The sequence below is a fragment of the Delphinapterus leucas genome, chromosome 7, assembly GCF_059928025.1.
Source record: "Delphinapterus leucas isolate spDelLeu-1000000601 "Yukka" chromosome 7, BTC_Dleu_Yukka2, whole genome shotgun sequence".
Lineage (NCBI taxonomy): Eukaryota > Metazoa > Chordata > Mammalia > Artiodactyla > Monodontidae > Delphinapterus > Delphinapterus leucas.
The window spans coordinates 104,919,652-104,942,292 of NC_143135.1; the positions used below are offsets into that span (position 1 = coordinate 104,919,652).

A 22,641-nucleotide genomic window follows, 5' to 3' on the forward strand; every position below is an offset into this window, starting at 1 on the left:
GGTGCCAAGGCCTGGTCTCCCCGCAGGGCGATTCCGGGGGCCCGCTGTCCAGCCCGGAGGCCGATGGGCGGATGTTCCAGGCCGGCGTGGTGAGCTGGGGCGACGGCTGCGCGCAGAGGGACAAGCCAGGCGTGTACACGAGGCTCTCCGTGTTTCGGGACTGGGTTAAACAGCAGACCGGGGTGTAGAGGCGAGGCGCCACCCCAGGTGCGCACGTGCGGGCTGAGGACGGGATTGCTGCCTGGGCCCCCGGCTTGGCCCCCGGAACCCAGACTGGGACCTGATCCCCGAGCCTCTGGAGATGGAGACTCGCCCGCAGGCCTCTCACCCACCCCACACCCCCAGCTTCCCAAGCGCGTTCGGGGAGGGGAGGGGAGGGGAGGACGCCTGTCAGTGCCAGGCCGGAGGTTTGAAGACACAGCCTTTCGGCCCTGGCGCCACGCTGGGCCGGAGTCTCTTTTCCTCGGATACAGGGAAGGCTGGCTTCGTCTGCCTCGGATATAGGACCAGCTCTCGTTTGGACTTTGGGGCCCCTTGGGCGGGGCTGGTGGGGCACCACGGGCTCCCAGGGTCGCCTGCTTCAGGAAATCCAGGCCTGAGGGACCTGGAAGTCAGCCGGGTCCAAGGTTCGAATGTTTTGCCGGCTTCCAGGGTGGGGTTCAGTGTGTATATTTGTGTGTATGAGTAAAACACTTTATTTCTTTTTAGGTAATTTTTCTTTCTTACTGGAGTTGATGGGCTCCCCTAGCCCCAGCAGCAAGAAACTGGGTTTAAATTCCCCTCAGCACAGAGCCTGGAGTCAGGCTGAGAGTGGGGACCACAGTGCCCTGTGATGGTCCCAGGCCAGCACAGGGCCGTGTTTCCTCCCTTACCTGAAGCTCCCCTGGCAGGGCCTGGTGCCGGGACAGGAGGGATGGGATGGGGTGCTGCTCCCCGGGATGGGGGAGGAGCTTTGTCCTGGGGGTTTCGGTCAGGTGGGGAGATGGTCACACGAATGGGGTGTGTGTGTGTGTGTGTGTGTGTACCTGTGCGCCTGCGCTTGCACACTCGGACACGAGAGTGTGCGTGAACTCACGGCTATCCAGCGTGGGCTGAGTGGGTGGGTCCTGATGATGCCGCCTCACTTGAGGCTTCTCCCATGTCTAGTGCTGTCCTTCCTCCTTTGATTTTTACTTAGTAAATTACAGTATTCTCTCCCTTCTTGCTTGGGATGACTCAGAGGGACAGAGACGAGGATCTGGGGAGGGCTCAGGGAGTTCTTGAGAAGATGTTTGAGGGCCTTCCGTATGCCAAGGCTCTGTACGAGCTGGGGCTGGGGGATAGCAGCAGACCTAGGAAGAGAAATCAGATGGCCGTGTGAGGGAGGGTGGGCGGTCTTCACTCATTGCTGTATCGCCAGCTCAGGCCTGGCTCCTAGAAGATGCTAACACATATTTGTTGACTGAATGGTCTTTGCTCTCTATGTGTTTTGGAAACCAAAGGGAACAATCTGGGCAGACTTCCTGGAGGAGGTGAGCTGCCTCTTTCATTTTAGCCTGAGGGCCTTACCCTCTGGAAGGAGGGAGAAGTTTTGTCTTGACAGCTGTGCAAGCATCCACATTGGGTTTTCCTTCCAGGGAAGGGAAAGGGTATCATTTTTGCCCAGGTGTGGGGAGTAGGAGAATGAAGGTGCTGTCAGAAGACCCTGTGCAGATGGTGCCGAGTGTACATACCTGGTGTGTAGGGAGAGGCTTCACTTGTGGTCTGGTTCCCAAGGGTGAGAGCCCCTCAGGCAGCCAGGCCTGGCCTGTGCCTACCCACAGCACCGCTCTCCTGTCGGCACCTGACATGGTCCAGAAGACGCCCTCCCCAGGTCAGAAACGCAGGCAGGGTCATGAGACGACTTCACTGTCCCCTAAAGGCACAGGGGCTCCCTCTCCACAGCCCTCTGTCCCAGTCTATGGTGGTTTCTCAGCCTCATTGTTATCCTCCTGGGGCCCTTTGGGGTCACCCCGCTGCCTCAGGGGTCTCACCGGCATGTCCGGGCTGGGACTGGGCTGGTCATCCAGGAGAGCGTTCCCACAGCGTGGCCCCGGGGCCAGGAGCATCCGCACCACCTGGGGCGTCGCAGAGACTCAATTCTCACACTTCACCCAGACCTCGCAGCCGTCTGCTTAACAAGCCTTCCGGGTGATTCTGACGAACCACAGGGCTAAGAGCATCCGCATCTCTGAGTGCCCACCAGGTGCCCGGCACTGCGCTTTGCAGGCGTGTCCTGCGGTCCTGGCAGGGTCCTGGAAGCCACAAACATTTGACGCCTGGAAACCGAACAAAGCATCAGTGCCTTTCAAAAGACTGGAGCCAAACCCAGCGTTACTTCTGACCACAGATAAGAATCGGCTAAGACTCCTTAGCTAGTGGGAAGTCAGTCTCGTCTTCGAGCTGTAATGAAGACAGAGACCCGAGCACAGTCAGGGCTGACGACAGGAGTGACAGCCAGCCCGGGTCCACTCCTCTCTGCCGAGGGCAGCGGCGCCGGCACCAGCCCTGAGCCACCGCCTCAGCTTCCCGCACCCGGGTGCAGGCCCGGGGAGAGACTAGTGACCAAAACTGTTCCGCACACATTTTCACGTCCAGTTCAAGAACTCCAGCTCCAAGTGTGTGAGCAAGTTCAGTTCCGCCCGTGCAGCCTGCTGTGGCCGCAGCCAGGCCCACGACGGTGCAGTGCCGTTCGTGTGACCGCACCCAGGCAACCAGGCAGCGCTGCCCCAGGCAGGCACACGGGCCTGTGCGCAAGGCGCTGCCTCGGCTTCATGCTCTCTGTTGCCTTCGGTTGGGTCCCCACAAAAGCTCAGCGAACCACTGTGAGGCCTTTTCCTGACTGACTAGCCTGTTTTAGTTGCTAGGATCTTGAAACGAGCCATCTCTCTGGTCCCCCAAACTACCCTGCGTCTCACTTGTTTTAGCCACCAATCACAAGCATTAAAATGGAAGTTCAGTCAGTGTTTCATCCTATTTCGTGGACAGGGATCGGATCCTGCAGGAGGAACAGTCTGCAGGGACCCAGGGCCGGGGGAAACCAGAAGGGCGTAGGGAAGCTCTTCAGCCACCAGGGGGCACCGCAGGGCTTCCCAGGCCGCCAGCCTCCCGGTGGCCAAGGTGCTGTCACGGGAGAGGGGCCCTTGCTGCGTAGGGTGGGGAGGTGGGTTGGGACGGACCCCAGGCCCAGCCGTTCTCGGAAGGCTGTCTCCTGCAGCTTCCAGTCCCTCCGTGCCCCGTCTCAGGTGGGCAGTAGGAGGCCCCGCACCCACCCCTCCCTGCGGCAGGGACCTGCTGGCCCTCAGGCTCTGGGACCCGGAGGATGAACATGCCCAGGGCGGGGTCAAAAGAGCTTTAGGGTTTGAGGACAGAGGTGACCAGTGGCAGGAGGTGGGTGTTATCTCCCGCAGGAGCAAGCGTGCAACGATACCGTTATCACAGCTGGTAGGTGCTGCAGCCCGTGGGCAGGTACATTCTTACACACACACACACACACACACAGGCGTTCTTGGGGGAGGGGCAGGGCTGTGTTTTAGGGCCTGAGCTCCCGGTCCTGGAAACACGGCCTGGCTGTTACCACAGGACACCCTCCCTCTCTGGGGCACGTGGCATGCCCACAGATTCAGTTCAGGGGGCCTCCCTCAGCTCTCTGCGATGGAATGAGGCCTCCCACTTTCCCAGGCTTGGAATCACGAGGGTGTGTTTTGCACACCTGCCGCCACACGTAAGGGAGATTGGACCTTAAAGCCGGTGTTTCTCAGACTTGAGTTTCTTGGAACACTGAAGCTCCAACATATCTACCATCTAATGAAAGAGCCACTTTATTTGTCTGATGTAAACCTCACAACAGCCCTATGGTCGTTCCCACTTTACAACAGAAAACCACGGCGCCAAGAGTGTAAGTAACCGCCCAAGGTCCCACATCTAGTCTCCTAGGACCCGGGCACCTAGGCTCTGTCCCCCATAGACTCTTACTCACACACCGTCGTTTCACGAGGGAAGGAACTTCTCGCGGGTAGAATGAAGGGGCCACGTTCTCAGAGACCCTGTGGGCCAGCCCCTAGGCTCGAGTCCCCCTTGCTTTGGGGAACTCCAACAGACCTGGTCACGAGGCCTCCCTGCCATGAGAGCTATTTTCCAGGTGAGGGGTTTGCTCCAGGTGGGCCGTGAACTCGTTCTCCATCTGCTTTGCCAGCCCGGGTGGGACGCTGCTGCTTATTGGGTCCCTGGGGTCCACCTGGCCCAAAGGGGGGGGGGATTTGCATCAGCCCTCGTGCCATTTCAACTCGTCCGGTAAGGGTGATGGGCCGAGGGAGGGAAGGGGGAAGTGTCCGGTTGGAAGGGGGTCCGGGCAACTGCTTTCAGGTCACCAGGCTGGGGTTCCTCAGGGTGGCAATCAGGAACAGAGCTTGGAAAGCCACCAAATACCACTCAGATGACGAGAGCAGGCCCCCAAGCAGGAATATGAACATTTATCACCTGCTTTTACGTCTCGGGTTGACCTAGAAGATCGTTCCAACCGTTCTTCCACAAGGTGACAAACACGGCGTTGACAGCGGGGAGTGACGACGTCAGAGGGGCTTTGAGCAAGTGGTGCTTCCTCCAGGCCTGGGCGTGGACAGGCTCCTCCCTGAGGAGAGGGAGCCGCCTCTGGCACAACAGGAAAAGGGGGCGCGAGGGGGACCTGGGTGCCGGCCGAGCGTGAGGGGGGCCTGGGTCCAGATTCCCTTTATGTTCTGGCTGTCCTCGCCCCCCACACCCCTGCTCCCCGCAAGAGAGATGCTGAGGAAAGAGCAGCCCTTGACTCTCAGATCAGCACTTGCGCGCCGCGCTGATTGCTTCTGGTCTGATATGCCTACAGTGATGACTGTATTTTGGTGAAGAAACCCCAGCTCTTCGGATTTCAGTTCATTTAATTGTCTGTTTCCCCCTTTTCTTCTCCAGAGGGCTGCGCGCTCCTGTGCCATCGCCCTGCACCTGCAGCTCCGAGGCTGTTTTTCTGCCTTTTCCCCTCATCTCCAGTTGTTTCCTAAAAAGTCAGGGTCCAGAGCTCTTTCCAGGCGAGGTGGAATCAACTCCATTGTCTGGTTGTTCCGCTGCCTCAGAATCTTCCAGCGGGAGGGCTGTGTATTTTCCTGGGGTGCTAACTTAGCTTGCCCTTCCCCTTGGCTCTGTGCTTTCCTCCACCGCATGCTTCCTTCACCCTGAGGTTATCACGATTTTCCCTGCCCACACCCCTGTGGTCAGGAATAACTCAGTCTCCCTGCCAGACCTCTCTTCTGGAACTTCATACGGACTTGTTTAACTCGAAAAGAAAACTCTTCCACCCTTAGCCTGTGTTCTTTTTCCAAAGAGCTGCAAGTACACGGTGTGTGTGTGGGAGGGCTGGGGGACAGGAGAAGGACCAGGTCCCGAGAGGAGGGTAGGGGAGCTCTCTCCTTCCCTCTCCCTCTCCCTCCTTCTCTCTCTCTCTCTCTCTCTCTGTCAGACAACAGCTCCCGAAGGAAACAGGGCATCAGATACCTCTTTGAATTTCATAACCTAGGTACTGTCCAAATGCTTAAAAAGGACAAGAAAAATGTGTAGAAACAGACTAGAAAAAATTGAAATCTATGTTTGGAACACGTGACCCTTGCAAAAAAACGGTTAAAAAATGGCTTATTTATACCAGCCAGAAGAAAGGATGAGGAAAGAAGTCATGGATTCGACAGGCTTTTGCCGAGGGTCGCCCTGCGCCCTTTGTGACTTGGGAACAGGGCCGTTGTAGGATGAGGGCTGCTTCAGGCTCGTCGGGCCTGGCCTTGCAGACGCTGGGAAGCAGGTCCTGGAGCCCGTCGGGGGCCCTTGGTGGGTGGGAGTTCACATTCCCAGGAGGTGTGAGGTCACAGGGCCTGGCCACTTGCCTCCCTGGGCCTCTGTGACCCTCCAGTTGCTCAGTGGGATAACAGCTGCCTGAGGGCTGCCCTTTTAGAACTGGAAGGACACCTCCATTCAACCTCACAGCTGGAAAGAAGCTTTGGAGGTCAGGTAGGTAGGAACCTGCTCTGCACACCTACCCTGCCGACGTGTCTGTCCCGCCGCTGTCCTCGCTGGGGAAGGTCCGGCAGCTCAGCTGCTCCGGTGATATCTACGAAGTGTCAGCAACGGGACAGTGCGTGCCGAGTGCCTCGTGTGCATCACATCACTGCATCCTCCCCACGGCATCTCGCTCAAGTTTCCTCAGAAAGAGAAGAGGAAGGATGCAAACCCAGCCGCTGGACTCCAAAGCCCGTGCAGTTAAGTCCTGGACTGCCTTCCAGAGGCAGGGCACCCCCAACCTGAAGCCTGGAGGATCCAGGGCCTCTTGCCAGGCGATCAGCTCCGTGGCTTAGGCACACGTGGAAAAGGCCAAAATGAACTAGCTGGGCTCTGAAAGGGCTCCTTCAGCGTCTCAAAATCTTTCCCGTTCCTATTTCCTTGGCTGCTACCCCCGGCAGCCCCTGGGCATTTCCCTTTCTCAGGGGCCAAACCGTCTGCTTTCTCTTATTCCTCCACCTAGGGCTAGTGGGGAATGGAGGGACAGAACGTTTCCTTGAGGTCTTGGCCGTGGGCAGCTGGACAACGTGCTCCGACCTGTGACTCAGAAGGGTCACTTCTGCCCTCAGCTTCCTCCCTTGAGCCATTCATGTCTGCTGAATGCTGGCTGGCCTTGGGGGAAGCCGAAGCAAAAGGAACAGAGAGGCCCAAAGTGATGGGGGCACCTGGGCTTGGAGAAGTGACTGGAAAAGGAGGACTGACAGAAGGCCTGCGGGGTCCTGCTGCGTCCAGGGAAATCCCCTTCCTCAGATTTCTCCACTCCCAAAGAAGGAGCCACAGAACGAGCCTGGGTGGGGTGACAGAAATGTTTCTGGGTCACCAATGACAAGGACTTTCACTGGGACCTGGGGGAATGTCGCAACCGGAGCTGAAAAGACAATCCATTTTGTTCTAGTTCAAAGGCTTTTGAAAAATAAACGAGTGGTTAACAGTTTGAACTGTTTCGCTGGGTATTTATTTTAAACAAAAGCCTTTTAATTAGGTTTAATAAATATTTTGTAAGTTTGGCTTAAAGGCAAAGAAAGATTCTTTCGAGTTCCTGCCCTGGGGATCATTCTAGGTGAGAGCAGTAGGGGGCGCTCACGCCCTGCACGCCATAGGCACAGTCGCTGAAGCAGCCGGTCCGGAAGGAAGGTGTGGGTGGCCCGCCAGTCTCCACGACCTCCTCCCACCCAGTTCATGGTGAGTCTTGGCAAAGCCCAGATGTGGAACCCTGTGTTCCCAAGTGTGGAAACACCACGTCTGGGCCCACTGTGAAGGCGGCTCTCCAGTGTCTGTGCTGCCTTTCCTCTTCCCGACCCCTCACCCCAGGGTGCGAACTTCATGGGCAGTGGCCACCATGGGAAACTCACCCGTCCTGGAGAGGTTGGCAGGCGCTGGACGGCCAGCTCCGTAAGTGCAGCAGGGCTCGCTTACGTGACTCTGGAGCGCGTTCAGGGCTGGCATCACGCGGGCGTCCTTGGCAGACTCCTCGGCTGGAGCAGGTTTATGGGAGGCCCAGGAACTCGGGCGTCATGGTCACGGCCAGGGGGACTGAGCGTCCTCTTTCCTCTCTTCTTGGGGTCGGGGGGAGGGATAGAGGGCCCCCAGAAACTCCTCGGGTCGCCTTTTCCAGAATGTGGGTTTCCTCCCACTTAATGTACCTGGAAACGTTCCACGTCTCCAAGGTCAACACTGATCCCCGTCCGGCTTTCCTCACGGATGCCGTTTTCACGGACTAGGGAAGCTGATGAAGAGCTTCACTCCCCCACGAGCAGCTCATAATCAGGTGTTTCTCCATCACTGAGAGTGAAAGTGAAAGGTAGGAAGCGTATTGAGGTTCGTGTTACACCTGTTTTTCATCTGTGACAGGACAGACTGCCATTATTATGGACCCATTCCCAGGATGTGTATTCGTCCCTCCTCACTGACTGACCTCTCACCGTGTGCCAGGCTCGGGCATGGGGGTGGGCAGGAGGAAAGCGAGGCTGGGAAGGTAAGCGGCTCACGAGCCCACACACGCTCCTGTCCTGTGCGTCAGTCACAGGAGGGAAAGAGCCTTCAAAAGGCAGGCGGCAGAGCTGAGGGTTTCATGAAAACCTCACCAATGCGCAGCTACTAAAAGGTGACGTTTTGGCCCTGGAAAGGTCTTAAGCATATTTGTTACCACATGTTCCTGTCACCCTGGATTAACATTATCTTGGACTGAGTCTGAATTACATTCAGCCCTGACCTCCCCACATGCTTCTCATCCTCCTTGGGATTAGAAAACCCCTATTTTCTACTTATTACTCATGGGACTTCGTTATGGTTAACTTCTGGGAAGCAAGGACCAACCTTCCACGTCTACACTGAAAACAGATTATGCTTATGTAACGTACTTGGAGTGACGTGTGGGGAAGCAGAGAGAGCGCCCCCCCCCAACCCCGGTCCGAGGTGCAGGCACCCGGGCACTGAGGGCCATGCTGTGGGCTGAGCCTCGAGGAGGTACCTGGTTCCCACTGGAGCCTGGGGGTTGCTGGGCAGAACGAACTGCTGGGTTTTTCCTTTGCTCTTGGCTCTGCTCACCCCTCCAACCTACACTTTACGATGGGAGATGAGCCGGAAAATCCACTGACGCACACGAGAGCTGGGGTAAACCAGTGACTGAGGGACTTCTCTGGCGGTCCAGTGCTTAAGACTCTGCGCTTCCATTATGGTGGGTGCGGGTTCAAACCCTGGCCGGGGAACTAAGATCCTGCATGCCACTCGGCGTGGCCAAAAAATTAAAACCAAACAAAAAACCCCCAGTGACTGAGAGACTCCAGGTGGGAAGGGATTCAGCAAACGGGAAAAACCTTTTACACCTGGTGCCTCTCAACAGAGGCAAATAAGGGGCTCCAACTGTTTGGCTCTGGGATGGCGGCTGTTGCTGACAGCGAGGGGGGGAGCACGGAAGAGCTTCTGGTCCCATTGTTTCAGGGGTGCAGGCCCAGGGCCCCCAGAGGGCGGGCCTGGTAGCAGCCCCAGGGAGGAGGTCCTGGGCGGGCAGGACTCCTGACATGGGGAGACCAGAACTGCAGATGGACCCTGACTGAAACGGAAGCCTCCCTTCTTCCCTTGCCCCTATTTTTTGTGTGTGTGTTTGTACGTATGCGTGCATACATCAATGTTTTGTGGCACTTAAAACGTGCAAGGCAAAGCTAGACCTTCCCCAAAGCTAATCTGTACCAGTCCCTCTCTCCTGGGACCACATGGAAGGCCCTGCCACGTTGGACAGTGGATCTGAATTCTTACTGGTGTCACACGGTCGTACCTGGGAGGCCGCGGGAGCTGTGGAACCCCTGTTCTGGGTAGAAATTATGCATGGATGTACCTGGCACGTGCTGGGCAGGACTGGATGAATCGGTGCTTGGTTTTTCCATGCATATGCACGTTTCCCCATTTAAATCTCATCCTTTCCCTAGGCCTTCCTTGCTGTACCTCTTCAAAAGGCACTTGATAAAACTTTCCAGGGCAGTTATGCGTATCTCCTCACGTCAGGAGGTTCTTGGGGGGAAGAGCAACCGTCTTCCAAAAGCCACTTCATGTTTCCTACGTCAATGGAGATTACACGCTGGCAGCCTACACCTCATCTCTGGGCTCCGTGTACGTAGGAGCCTGTGAGAGTCAGTCCCCCTGTAGGAAAGGATGTGTCTGGGTATTTGATACACGCAGGTCTCTTAAACAGCACCTTGAACTTAGAAGCCAAAACTCTGGATACATACAACGAGCTGCGTTAAAAAGTTAAATCTACAGCTGCTGCCGGTATCCAGCCTTTAAGCTCAGTTTCTAACTTAGAGCACCTGTTCCTTGGCCTGTGTTGGGGAAACAGACTTCCTCTGAGTTTGTCCAGGAAAAGATGTTACACGTGGAAACAAACTTCCTCCATGCTCAGTCTATGTCCCTTTTTAATCTCCAGGCACGTCCTGTTCTGCTCTGGCTTCTTCCCACAGAGGAGTGGGTGGGGAGCCCAGCCTCCCTCCTGAACATGCCTGGTAGCGCCCTTGACCTTGTGTGTGGACCCTCACCTGCTTGGACCTGGCTTACTGGCCATCCTCTCACCTTGGCCATCAAACTGCTCCCCTACCCACCCCCACACTTTACCTTCAGTGTTGGCCAAACCCCTTCCCCTCCACCCAGATGATGAACCCCACGAGGGCAAGGTTTCTGTTGTTCTGTTCCATGCTGTGCTTGCAGTGCCTGGAAGTGTCTCGTGTGGCAGACACTCAGTGTCTGTTGAAGGAAAGTAGAAGGAATGTAAGAAGCAGAGCAAAGCAGGACGTGAGAAATGTCTTTGGAAATTTCAACCCCACCAACCTGGTTTAGTAGAAGCCAGGCTCTGCTATGAAAGGGCCACCGAGCTAAGTAACTTCCTTGCACGACTATTCCTAAACCTCTCCTCACCCTAACTCTGGGCTCAGCTCTGGAACCTGGCTCAGAACTCTGCCGAACTCTTTCTCTATTTTTGTCTAGGACACAGAGTTCCCCCTCAAAACCAAAGGGAGTTCCCTTAAGAATTTGACAACATCAAGTAAATAGCACTTGGAGGGCCTGAAATAGAGCTGATATTGTCCACTGTTCAGAGACTAGACATGCTTAAGATCCCAGCCCCACCCTCTCACCAAACCCTTCCCCAGACCCCTGCTCCAGTGCCACTCATGGCACCTTCCTCTGGGCTCTTCTCTGAACTACTTAAGTAATTCCTCAGTGATCGCAGTTCAGTCTGTACGCCTTCCCTCTAATCTACTTCATGCTTGTGCTTAATCTTTCTAGAGCAAGCTCTGATTAAGTTGTCCCTCTGCCTCAAAACGTGTGATGCTTTTCTATTTCCTACCACATTCAGTTCAAGTTCTTAAAGGCCTCCTCATCTGGTTCCAGTCTGCTTTCTAACATTTTCTCCCATTTTCTTTTCAGGGATACTGCAACTCTCCACAAACCAAACCGCTTTCACTCCCTGGACATTCCACCTCTTGTGCTCAGTGTTGTTTCCTAAGTGCCATCCCACCCCCATTTCTGCCAGTACAAATTTCTAGACCTCTTTACAAGGAAATTCCAGCTCAAATGTTCCTCCTCCACGTAGCCTCCCTGATCCCTCCAGCCAGGTCTCTCCCTCCAAATTGGCAGAGGACATGCTTTGCTGTTTCCCTCATGGCACTCAGTTATTTCTATATTCGTTTTATTTCTGTAAGTCTTTACTTCAGAAACCATAAGCTCCTAGGGTCAGAGACTTCATTCAATCAACCCCAGGCCTGGGGACACCTTGGTACAAGAGACAGGTATGGCCCTGTCCGAATGGAGTTTAGTCCAACTGCTTTTAAATAATCAATTACCATTGTAATAAAAGCACCGGATGCTTGTGAACCTAATAGGAAGTCAGAGCCCAGCGTGGGAGGCTCTGGGAATGCTTCTTTAAGAAGTGAAACTTAGGTATGGACTTGATGGATGAGTAAACCGGACTAAAGGGAGGGAAATGGCAGCACCAGTGTTTCAGAGAACAATTTGGAGAAATTGTGGCCAGGCCGATGGCAGTTGTTCTGAGGATTAGACTTGAAGTGGGAGTTGAGGCAAACTGTCAGGTGCCATGTTTCTCAGTGTTCTGTCCTAAAGTTCCCTGGTGAGTACCTCTGAGCATTCTGGTAAAGTGAGCTTATGACCATTTCCTGGCAACATTCAATTATTCCTTCAACATTTTTTTGAGTTCTACTATGTGCCTGGCACTACAGCGAATATACAAATAGAAGACACAGTCCCTGATGTCAAGAAATAAATCAGGTGAGGGAGACACACTAGTTATAATAGACAAGACTTATTGAGTGGCTACTCTATACTAGGTGCTTGCTGTTCTAAGCCTTTTACATATAATCATTCCATTCTCATAACTGCCCCAGGAGGTAGCTTTACAAGACAGTGTGACTGAGACGTGGGTTGGTGTAGCTAAACAAAATCTGCTAGGGAGAGGGACCTTCACCCCAAAACTGGAGGTAGGCGGGAGTGGGGACTGAGTGGCGGGTTCCAAGAGGAGGTGAAGCCTGACCTTTGTAGTCAAAGTCCAACTACAACTAGCCAAGCACAGCAGGCCGGGACGGATTTCCCAGGGAGAGGGAGGCGGACTTTAAGCAGGGCAGTGGCCCGGTTAAAACATGACCCAGCAGAAACGGGACGGATGGACCAGCGGGGGACGGACTGGAGAGAGGGCTGTTTTTGTTTCTAGGCCAGAAACAACAAAGGCTTGAATTAAGTAGCAGCAGCAGGGATGGAGAAAATGACAGAAAATATTAGCAACAGGGGTGGGAAAGATAATCCAGAGGTGATATTTAGGTAAAAGCACACAAAGAAAAGCACACGACCAGTTCACATATTTACAACAAGGTCACCTGTAACTGTTTTACATCAGGAGAGTAAGTTAACTTGACTCTCCTTTAGAACTAGGACCTGGCACAAAAGACAAAAACACCCATCTGCATAAACGAACTCACATTTTCTGCCAGCGTTACCCTCCCTCAAGGGTCTCCCAAGATGCTAGTGCCCCAAAGAATCGCAACGCTAGGACTGGCAGGGTCAAAGCTTCAGGGTTTTCCTCCTATCACTGGGTCTGGGAGAGCTGAGTGCTGTATCAGCTCAAGACTTCTCGGGTTGCAGCCCTGTTGGTGCCTAGGGATTTCAGGGTGGCTCTAATGCCTTTCTATAATGGGTAGGAAGGGCCCTATCTGTGTGGGTCATACATTTGTTATTATGTCACTGGGTTTTTGAAAACCTAATCACTCACAGTGCTAGTGTTTTATAAACTGCAAAACACACTGAAAAGGAGTTTTTACTAATCTTGTAGGTAGACTCATTTGCATTCAACAGAGAATTGTTTCTGGACAAAAGTTATCGTGTACACAGGTCCTACCACATTTACCACTGCTGCCTGAACTACCAAAGAGAGCACGTCTGCCTCAGCCCCTAAATTAAAGTGGACTAGTGGAATTTTATTTGGTTGTGATCTTTTCTTATGTTCTAAAGCAACTTTCCCAACAGAGGGTCTCTAGATGGCACGAATCATCAGAGGTAATTCATTTGTAGCTGGCCCTTTACTGAGTGTGTGTATGTGTATGGTGCTAAGCCTGTCTTAACTTTTCAGGTTCTCTGGTCAATGAGACGCACTCACTCACTTATTCAGTCTTTCAGACTCCAGCCAAAGGCCCCCAGAAATGTCAGCCGTGGAAAAAAGGAGGCAACAATAGAAAGAAGGGTGTGGGACTGCATGGAGGCGAGGCGCCCCACAAAAGGACTCTGAAGACAGCTCTGCCCATAGCCTCTGCAGTGACTTGTCTGCTTATCTATAAAATGGGTGGGTATAAAAATTTCAAGTATTTTTGGCACAAGAATTCAAGAAAACAAATCAAGAGTTTAACAACAGTAAACCAGCTTTCCCTTCGTCCCCACGGCTGTGCCAACCCTGGTTCTCATCCTGTGGCTGACGAGGAAGCTCCTTCTGGATTGACTATATGCCCCATCTTAGTTTTCCCATCTGTATAAAAGTTTACCCATGTGAAAGATGAATTACATTACATTTTGGGATTTGACGTTTATGAGCAAGTTCCCCCCATTTAAACTCTCAGTACATTTGCAGATCTCTCAGTTTAGTACTTAGAACATTCTGTTCAGAAAAGAACGCCCCAACTATGTATCCCAGTGCCATGCATCGAGGAGACAGACACACATCTTCCTTTACTACCTTTAGTATCATTCTCTGAAAGGAATTTCTCTGGCCTGTTATTCATATGCAAATCAAACTGTAAGGCAGGAGTACTTAAAATTCTACGTTCTGCATTTATATGGATCACCTGTGGCTGAGGTAGCTACTGAGGACCCCAACAGTTTGCCGGCCTTGAATGGTTTGGTAAACCATTGTTAAAAACACTCAACAGGGCTTCCGTGGTGGCGCAGTGGTTGAGAGTCCGCCTGCCGATGCAGGGGACACGAGTTCGTGCCCCGGTCCGGGAAGATCCCACGTGCCGCGGCGCGGCTGGGCCCGTGAGCCATGGCCGCTGAGCCTGCGCGTCCGGAGCCTGTGCTCTGTGACTGGAGAGGCCACAGCAGTGAGAGGCCTGCGTACCGCAAAAAAGCCCAAAAAAACAAAACACTCAACACGAATGATAGAAAATGCTTCTTAAAAATTTACGCTTTTCCTCCCTGAACTTAAGTGATGCTGGTAGCTTGGGGTCAGTGCACAGTCTCCTTTGGCGGTTGCTCTCACTCTATAGACCACTTATTGTCAAAATCCACAGCAAGTGCATCTGTAGTTAGAATGCCCTTCCTTCAGGCTCTCTCACAGGCTCATCACCTAGGCAATGAGTTGCCTTCCCCCAGTAAGTACCATTCTCTATTCCTTGGTTGTGAGGTATTATTGAAATATCCCAACAGGTCTCTCTAATCAATGAAGTATAGCCTCAGATAGATTCAAGGCAACTTCTCAACACATAACCCACCACTCAGGAAAGCAGGTCTGCACAAGATACCTGGCTCAACAGCTCTAGGATTTGATGACTTTCTCCAACTAGCCTCCTTCATATTCTTTTCCATTTTAGGGATGGTGTTCATGGACTCCTTGCCCTTTCACCTCTTTTCTTACCTGCCCAGGAAGCTGATGTGTGTGCTGACTCGCAGAACACTCTCTAGTCTGTACAAACTCAATGGATGCTTACTTAAGGCGCGCCTTAGTCTCATGACTTTTCTTATCCACTTGACCTCGATCAGCACCACCAATTCTTCCTTCCAGCCAACAGTAAATAACAACAGCAGGAAGTTTTACTCCATAAAGCATTAATAAGATATTTTAATGAAGGGTCGGGGTGGGGGGGGGGAACCAAACAAACCTTAGTCTTATGTTTCTATTCAAAGACACTCAAAACTATTTTTTTCCCTGCCCATCCCGTCTAACTGCAACTTTATTTGTGACCATGTAATAAAGGCTGGTTTAAAGTTTTTGTTTTTAAAAAAGTTTAAACCTTTTAAAAAAAGATTAAACAACCAGGCTAGCAAAAAGTACTCAATACATACTTTCCTTATATCAAACAAGCTAATATTTCAGTACAATGTAACTATACAGAATATATACGATACACATATATTCACAAAGCAAACACTATAGGCTCAGAACATATTTGAAAAAACATGATATTCACAGTGATTACAATAACTCTAAAAATGATTGTAACATTGAAACGGCACTTAGTATACAAAAAAGTCACAAAAATATATATATGTATGTAGTCACCAAGAACTATGGTTCCTGTAAAGTACGCATAGCCAGATACTAGTATATAAAATGTGAAGTTCTGACACTGTATACATTTTTAGGAAATAAAACAAATCCAAAACCATTTTTGTTACTGTTGAAAGTCAAACATGCCAAATAACTTAGCTATGGCCACTGTAACCAAGTAAAGCCAAACTTGAAGGAGATGATAACTGGATACAAAGCTGGTGAACTTGGGCCTGTCACAGGTAAGAAAGTTGTACTGGTTCTAGGAGAGGGTAGAAGACGTGACAACACCCTTCCACATGATTTAATTCACATTTCTTCCCCAGCATCACCTTCCCTCCCCCAAGGGTTTCACCAAATGCCGCTGCCCAAAAAGAATCATAATGCTGTAACTAGCAAGATAAAAGTTTCTCCCAAACTTCCTTGATGTTGGGCTATAGGTGAATTTTAAAGCATGCGTTCATTAGCTAAACAGGACCGCCAGTCACCCATCTGGAAGACTGTGGTACATACACGCCTTCCTCCTAGGCTGGTTGTACTAGAAAGTACTCCAGTTTTTGAATGGAGCCGGATTTATATGTTAGCTCTGTAAAATATTGAGCTACTATAGCAGCAAATACAAAATTACAGAAACTAAAACAATTTTATTTAAAAAGTGATTTCTGTTACATCAAAACAATTTTTTTTCCCTTCACGTCTGTTTCCTTGAATCAGACATTAATTTCTTCTATCACTGAATTATGGTCTATTGTCTCAAATCGACTTTTCATTATGCTGCTGTGGAAAAAGACAAGTTCAAATCCTGGAAAGTTTACATTTACTCTTAAAAATGGGAATACAGGATATTTAAAGTAAAAAGAAAAAGTCTGTTCTAAAAGTATCTCTCACAAATATATATATTTAAATATTAAAATAGGCTACCTAGGATTTTTATAAAATGGCTTTTGAAAAGATAGCAGAGGCACAAAGAAGCCATATACTATCTTCCAATTGGACATAAGGTGCCACAAGGGTGCCCTACAAAGAGGCAGGCAATCTCTATCTGATGCAACAGGAGGCACCAGCAACAACAGAAAAATCAAATATATTATTGGGACCTGGATTGAAATCAAATTTTACTCTACAAGAGACTGTTGTCTTTTTAAAAAATATCTTGAAATATAAGCATTAGAAGCCATCACTTTGTATAAGGAAGAAAATGAATAAAGTTTATGATCTCACTCCTGATCACCCGATGGCATTCATTTCAGGCACCTGAAAGATGAACAGCAGTGTAACTTTCAGTAATTTAATGGACCACTCTCAGTATGAGAGACTTTACATAGCATTTGTCAACTTGAAAACTGATAACTGAAATAAAAGAAAGCTCTTAGAGAAAACACAATTATAACCTAATCATAGAAAAGGTTCTTTCTAGAAAAAGCAGGTGTTTCTAGGAACTGCAAGAAAGGCTTCCCATCTTTAAATGAACACAGCATCCACTAATACCAAGGAAACAGCATGTGTTTAGAGGAGATGACGGCTCCTCTTAATGTAGGGAAGACTGATCCTTCCTCAGCAGACGATGTACTCTGGTAACCTGAACATTCGTTTACAGGGTGATTTTTAAACCTGTTTAATTGAATAATGAAATCTGGATATGGTTAGACCGGTATTTGGGAAAACGGGGACAATTTAATAAAAGTCACGACACTGTAGAACCTCAAACCATCAAGCAGCAATTTTATCAATAAATCATTACAATTGAGCCTAGGGCTTTAAGTTTACTCAGCAAAATCAGTCCATTTAAAAGAGAAAGGCAATCATCAAAGAATCAGATTTTATAAACCAGGCACTTCAAACGGAAATTTAAAATTTTTAAGTCTTTAAAAAATTTTTTTTAAAGTTTTTTGTTTTCAACCAATGGTCTGAACCCTTAAATTCTTCGAAAACTATTATGTACATAAGAACCTTGGTATTAGTTGGAACTGGCCTGGCCCCTATGCAGAGGGAGCTATATAACCAAAGTAGCATATACACTTGAAGGCAGTCTCAATTTTTGGATACTGCCAAGTTGAGATGCCAGTAACATCATCTCCTGACATCTCTGCAGAGGCTATTTGTAAAGATATGGAACTATTACTTCTTTTTAATCATAAAAATATAATCACTATGATGTAGTAGAAATATCTGTGTCAAGTATGAAGTTAAAAAAAAAAAAAAGTACAACTATGATGTCACTAAGAGTCTTCATCCCATAATCTGACATAGGCTTAACTCCCCATTAATAAATCTCAACATATTTATAATCTAAAATTGAAATACCCATAGACTGTCTGCTCCTTAGTTGAACCTGGAAATTGGTTCAACTCTACTTCATTGTTAATGTGAACCATTATTGCTTTTGGCAAATTAGTCTTGCTGAGGACCTTCCAAATAAAAATACCCTATGGTCACCAACATGTTGTCAAGCAAAAATGACACTGAAAGATAAAAAAGGGTATAGACAAAATACGGAATAACTTAAATTTTGACGATTTGAGCCTCAAGCCTGGGAGGAGTATGCTTAGCTATAAATATTCCTCATAGACATGGTTAATGTAATTGAGCACCCCCCATTCTGTACCACTGATTTAGAAAAGAAAATCTTGTTTGTATACATGCTTCTCTCAGTAACTTTCAAAATCGAAATATATTATAAATAAATCATCTTATGTCAATAACTTACACTGAAAACCACATCTCCTACCTTTTAGCAACTTTGGGTCGCTTCCAGATGTGAACTTTACTAGTTTTTTCCCTCCCAATTAATATTAATAACTAGAAAACTATTCTCCCTCACTTAGTTGTATACTCCAGAGCTTCACATTTTCGAGACAGGTGAAAATAGAGTAAGTGCCACACAAAAGTTTTAATTCTCTTCATCAATTCCTTAAATCTCAAAGCCCTTTCGGGTACAATATTATAATTTTAGGATTGTTCATTCATCAAGTAATAAGAATAATTCTCTCCATGTGGTATACTAGTACCAACTGCCACTACCTTATAAAGTAATGTATTTCTCAGGGGCTACGAAGCTAAAAGAAACTAAACCATGATCTGAGAATCTTCAGAATAAAAGCCACTAAGCTAGATAACTCGTCTCTATTTAGATTATGAGAATAAAAAATAATAAGAGATAAAATAAAAGACCGAAAAGACTTAATACAACTTCCAAAGGCTCCCAGGGAACCATTTACACATCCGGAGAGACTGGCTCAGTAGTTAGAAGGTAACAGAGTTACCAATGATAAGTATATTAGATGTGCTGGCTGGTTCATTCCACTTGGTAACATATTTTAACAAAATGGAAGTTTTTTTTGTTTTGAAAACCGAAGGGCATGTGTCATAACATGGAACCAGAATGTAAGTTCTGTAAGCCAGAATGGTTGCTGAAATGTTAAAATGTAAGAATGAATGAAGCTATTTAAACACTTTAGTACACTTTTGCCTCACTGAAAGTGAGAACTTTAAAAACTGGCAATGTAACTAAATATATAACTAATTATTTAAAATGAAAATTAAGAAGGTTACTTTAAAATCAAAGTAAGAAACATCCATTTAAATACATTTGTGGGTGATAACTCCATCTGCATCCCTTTCTCGAACTTAAAATTCAAAAAAATGAAAACAAGTATTAATGCTTTCGTTTCTGAATTAGTACAATCACTGACATGCTAGATACTTCCACTGTTAGAATACACCCTTAAAAATGGAAAGAATGACTGCAGGAGCTGTAATATCCAGTATCACAGCAAACATCTTTGCTCATTTCTAAAGTATGTATATCATACCTATTTGGTAGCTTTAAAATGAAAAATAAATGCTTTTCTTATATAAAATACTTGGTTTAAAAAGGCAATTTATCTTGCATCCTAAAATTTAAGCCCTTTAACAAAGTTACCCCTCCTTGGGCCTTTCAGAAAGATAGCTATGCTAAAGTATTCTAAACTGGAATTTTTTTATGTTTAGTTATACTGGTAATTTCTAATGGATGAGATAATATAACTGGCTTTCATCTCTCTGCAATGTTTTCCATATATTCTGGTAAAAATTATACATCCAGGCATCCTTCTCTTAGAGGAATTTTAAATAAATCTAAATAGCACTATATACAATTATCCCTCATAGCTTAGTTTCCTAAAACAGATCCATAAGCTAAGTATCCCTAAACTGTGTATCAAGAAAAATGAAGAGCCTCACTGAAATAGAAAAAAAAGGACTCTGTTTATATCACATGTTAAGTACTAGTTACCTGTATTGATAAGATTTGGGGAGCAGACAACCAACAATCGGCATTTTCACAGTAGATTCAAATGTTTCATAAAACTTGGAAATCTGTATAATTTGTAATTACCAATGAAAATCTAAAGTTTCCATTTGGGAAAAAATAGCCAGTGATGGTGGTCAATCCTACATTCTGAGAACACAGAACACCTCAGAGCTGCCAAAACTGTGTAGGACTCTCTTAATACAAAATTCTCAGGACGGGGGTGTGCTAAAACACTTTCAACCCACAAATCTCCAAATGGTTCTGATATATTTCTTCTCATTAACCCTATTTCTTTCCTCCTTTTCTTCCTTCCTTCTTCTTTTTTAAAAAAATAACTCTTAGAACTGAGGGCAACAATGACTCCTGGTCATAATTTTACCGATTCTTTGTTTTCTCCATTAAGATTTTAAAATTAACTTTTGAGATTTATCTACTGGTAGGCATAACAGTTTCCAAAGGATCTATATTACATTAAAAATAAAAATTCCTGACCTTTCCAGCTGAGACACAGCAGTACCGCTCTTAGTATCACAGTCTGTTGAAGAAAGTAATTCAACCTATTAGTAAAGAAGCATAAATAATGGGAGGCCATCATAATCTGTGCATGTCGATTTTCCTGAAGGTACTATACCTATCTTTGGGAGCAAAGAGGAAACAACAGGTTCATGAGTGAGAAAAGGAGTTGGAAACAAGTTAAAAATAGCAGAATATTCAAACAGACAGAAAGAACATTAGCCTAAAAAAAATCTTCAATGAGTTCACTTTCCCTTCCTTTACATTTGTAGGGGATAAAAGAAGTTACAGAATTAGCCAATTAAAAAAAAAAATGAAACAAATCACTATAACTTAGAAAAATTTTATTATTAACGACTAGCACCCAGACAAAACTGAGATCTTGTGTTTTGAATAAGAAACTGTATTTTCTTTTTCTAACCTAATCAGGTGTTTTCATAATTATTAAACTTTGGGTATATACATAGAAAAAAAGAGTTACTCAAAAGATCATTGTTCATGGACTCATGAATATTTAGGATCAAGGTCAATGATGCTTTAATGGCACCAGGTAAAAACGTATATTCCAGTCTAGAGTATCATATATATTTCAACTATAAACCAGGAAGTTTCTTTCTTTTCTTTTCTTTTTTTAGCAGCAAGAGGTAATAGTCATTAATTTAAGGTTTTTAGTTTTTCTTTAGTCTTAACAATCCTTTTTTTCCCCAAATAGATTTGAGTCATAGATCATCATTTTATAGACTCTCCTCTACTTCTACATTATTGCTTACATTGCGTAAAAACTATCCTAACTGCTTTTAATATGACATTTGGCAATGTCTTAAAATATTTTGGAATAAGGACAATTTATCACTGTCATATGGGTATTTTGTAAACAATCGCAGTTGGGTTAAGAATATAGCCTTAACAGAGAATTCTTTATTTTGTCCAAAACAGCAGAATAAAAACATCCTCAACAATACACAAACCTATGTATAAAATATAGAACATCTCCAGTATATCTCCTTTTCATGGGATCATGCCAAGTATAGGCAAGAGAAAACTGATTTAGGCAATGACCCAATTAGCCAGGCATTAACATTCAAAGACCAGGTAAACAGTAATTTTATCCAGAAAAGCAGTATGAAAGAGTCCCTATGAAGCCGATTCACACACTATATTCTCTGTTCCTGGTCATTTCACGCACAAGTTGACTATCCTTAACCATGGTTCTTCCCCTTCTTTCACAGAAGAAAGATTATTTGGAGGAGTGGTACTACAAAGGTACAGGGAATACCTATCCCAATACCAAATTTTCACCATGAAAAATTATAGTGACAAAGCTTAAAAAAAAAAAAACACAAAACACATGGGATTTCAGAAGTATATACCCTAATAATTTTTAAGAAAGCTCACCATAAATACTTCCAAAAACAACAGGCTTTACAAAAGACTGTACAATATCCTGTGTATAGGAGTAAACATCTATTCAGGCCATCTGCCAGATTCGTTCTGTAATATGTCTCTGGTGTACGCTTTCACTTCAGGAAGGTCAATGATCACCGGATTCCTTCTTGACCTAGTGATCTGTTGTTAGCCTACTCCTGATAATGGAAGAGGAAACTGATACCAGTTTTAAGTCAGCTGGTTCTCCTTAAGTCTCAAGGTTTCTATTATATTTCAACACCATGTTACTGTGCACTTACAGAAGCAATCTCTCAGTCATGAAAAATAAAACATCAGTTGCAGAACTTACAAAGTAAAAAGGGAAATTCTTTCCCAAACCCTTTTTTGCTTAAAAAGTTAAATTAAATTCAAATGTACAAGACCAAGCACAGGCACTTTCCAAAAATCAAAAATGAAGCCAAACCATGAAATTACTCAATAGTTACAGAAGACAGCTCTGATTTTGGGGGGTCCTCTCTGGTTGCCTCGGCACAAGCACTGGTCTTTGGCTGCCCTGGCATTTCCTCCTCTTTTTCTGTCAGCCCACCAAGAGACCCCAAGGGAAAAGTGCTTTCACAATTCTGGGTCGAGGAGACCTGTGAAATTACAGGCATCTGGACAGAGGAGTTGTTTTCAAAACTGTGTTCTCCAAGATCATACTGAACAAGGGTCTCTTCTTGCTCCTGGTTTAAGTAGTCCGGTACTAGGAAATCACTAGGTAAGAGGCAAAGGATGAAACAGGGAGTTAATTTTCAAGCCAGTAATAAATAAGACACAATACAAAGACCTGATTTGTAAAACAAGATTGGGATTTTTCATTTCACTAATTTTTGAATGAAGATTAGAACTCAGGAATTTTCAACTTCTAAACTTTCCTAAATATATGAACCAAAACCATCCATTAGAACCAAAGTATACCAACTCTCCCTACCACCAAGAGAGATAAGATTATGACCTTCAGTGTCACTCTGGACACCTAAACAGCCTTGCTTGTTCTATGTAGAAGAGTTTTTGTATACAAAATAGACGGAAATAGCATGTTCATTTAAACAAAGATCATTTGAATAAC

At 46.9% G+C, this 22,641-nt stretch overlaps 2 protein-coding genes across 3 annotated transcripts in view; one reads left to right on the forward strand and one right to left on the reverse strand.

Annotated features, from left to right (window-relative positions):
- ST14 (ST14 transmembrane serine protease matriptase) overlaps positions 1-21,492 on the forward strand; it is a 58,529-nt gene extending 37,037 nt beyond the window's left edge. Inside the window, exon 19 of the mRNA XM_022556243.3 lies at positions 27-21,492. Coding sequence (XP_022411951.1) covers positions 27-188 — 162 coding nt within the window. The 3' untranslated portion in view covers positions 189-21,492. The remainder of the gene's footprint in view (positions 1-26) is intronic.
- The window catches only part of ZBTB44 (zinc finger and BTB domain containing 44), a 70,876-nt gene continuing 63,473 nt past the window's right edge, over positions 15,239-22,641 (reverse strand). For both annotated transcript variants that reach the window (XM_022556246.3, XM_022556244.3), the window contains exon 6: positions 15,239-22,286. In XM_022556246.3, coding sequence (XP_022411954.1) covers positions 22,004-22,286 — 283 coding nt within the window. In that variant the 3' untranslated portion in view covers positions 15,239-22,003. The remainder of the gene's footprint in view (positions 22,287-22,641) is intronic.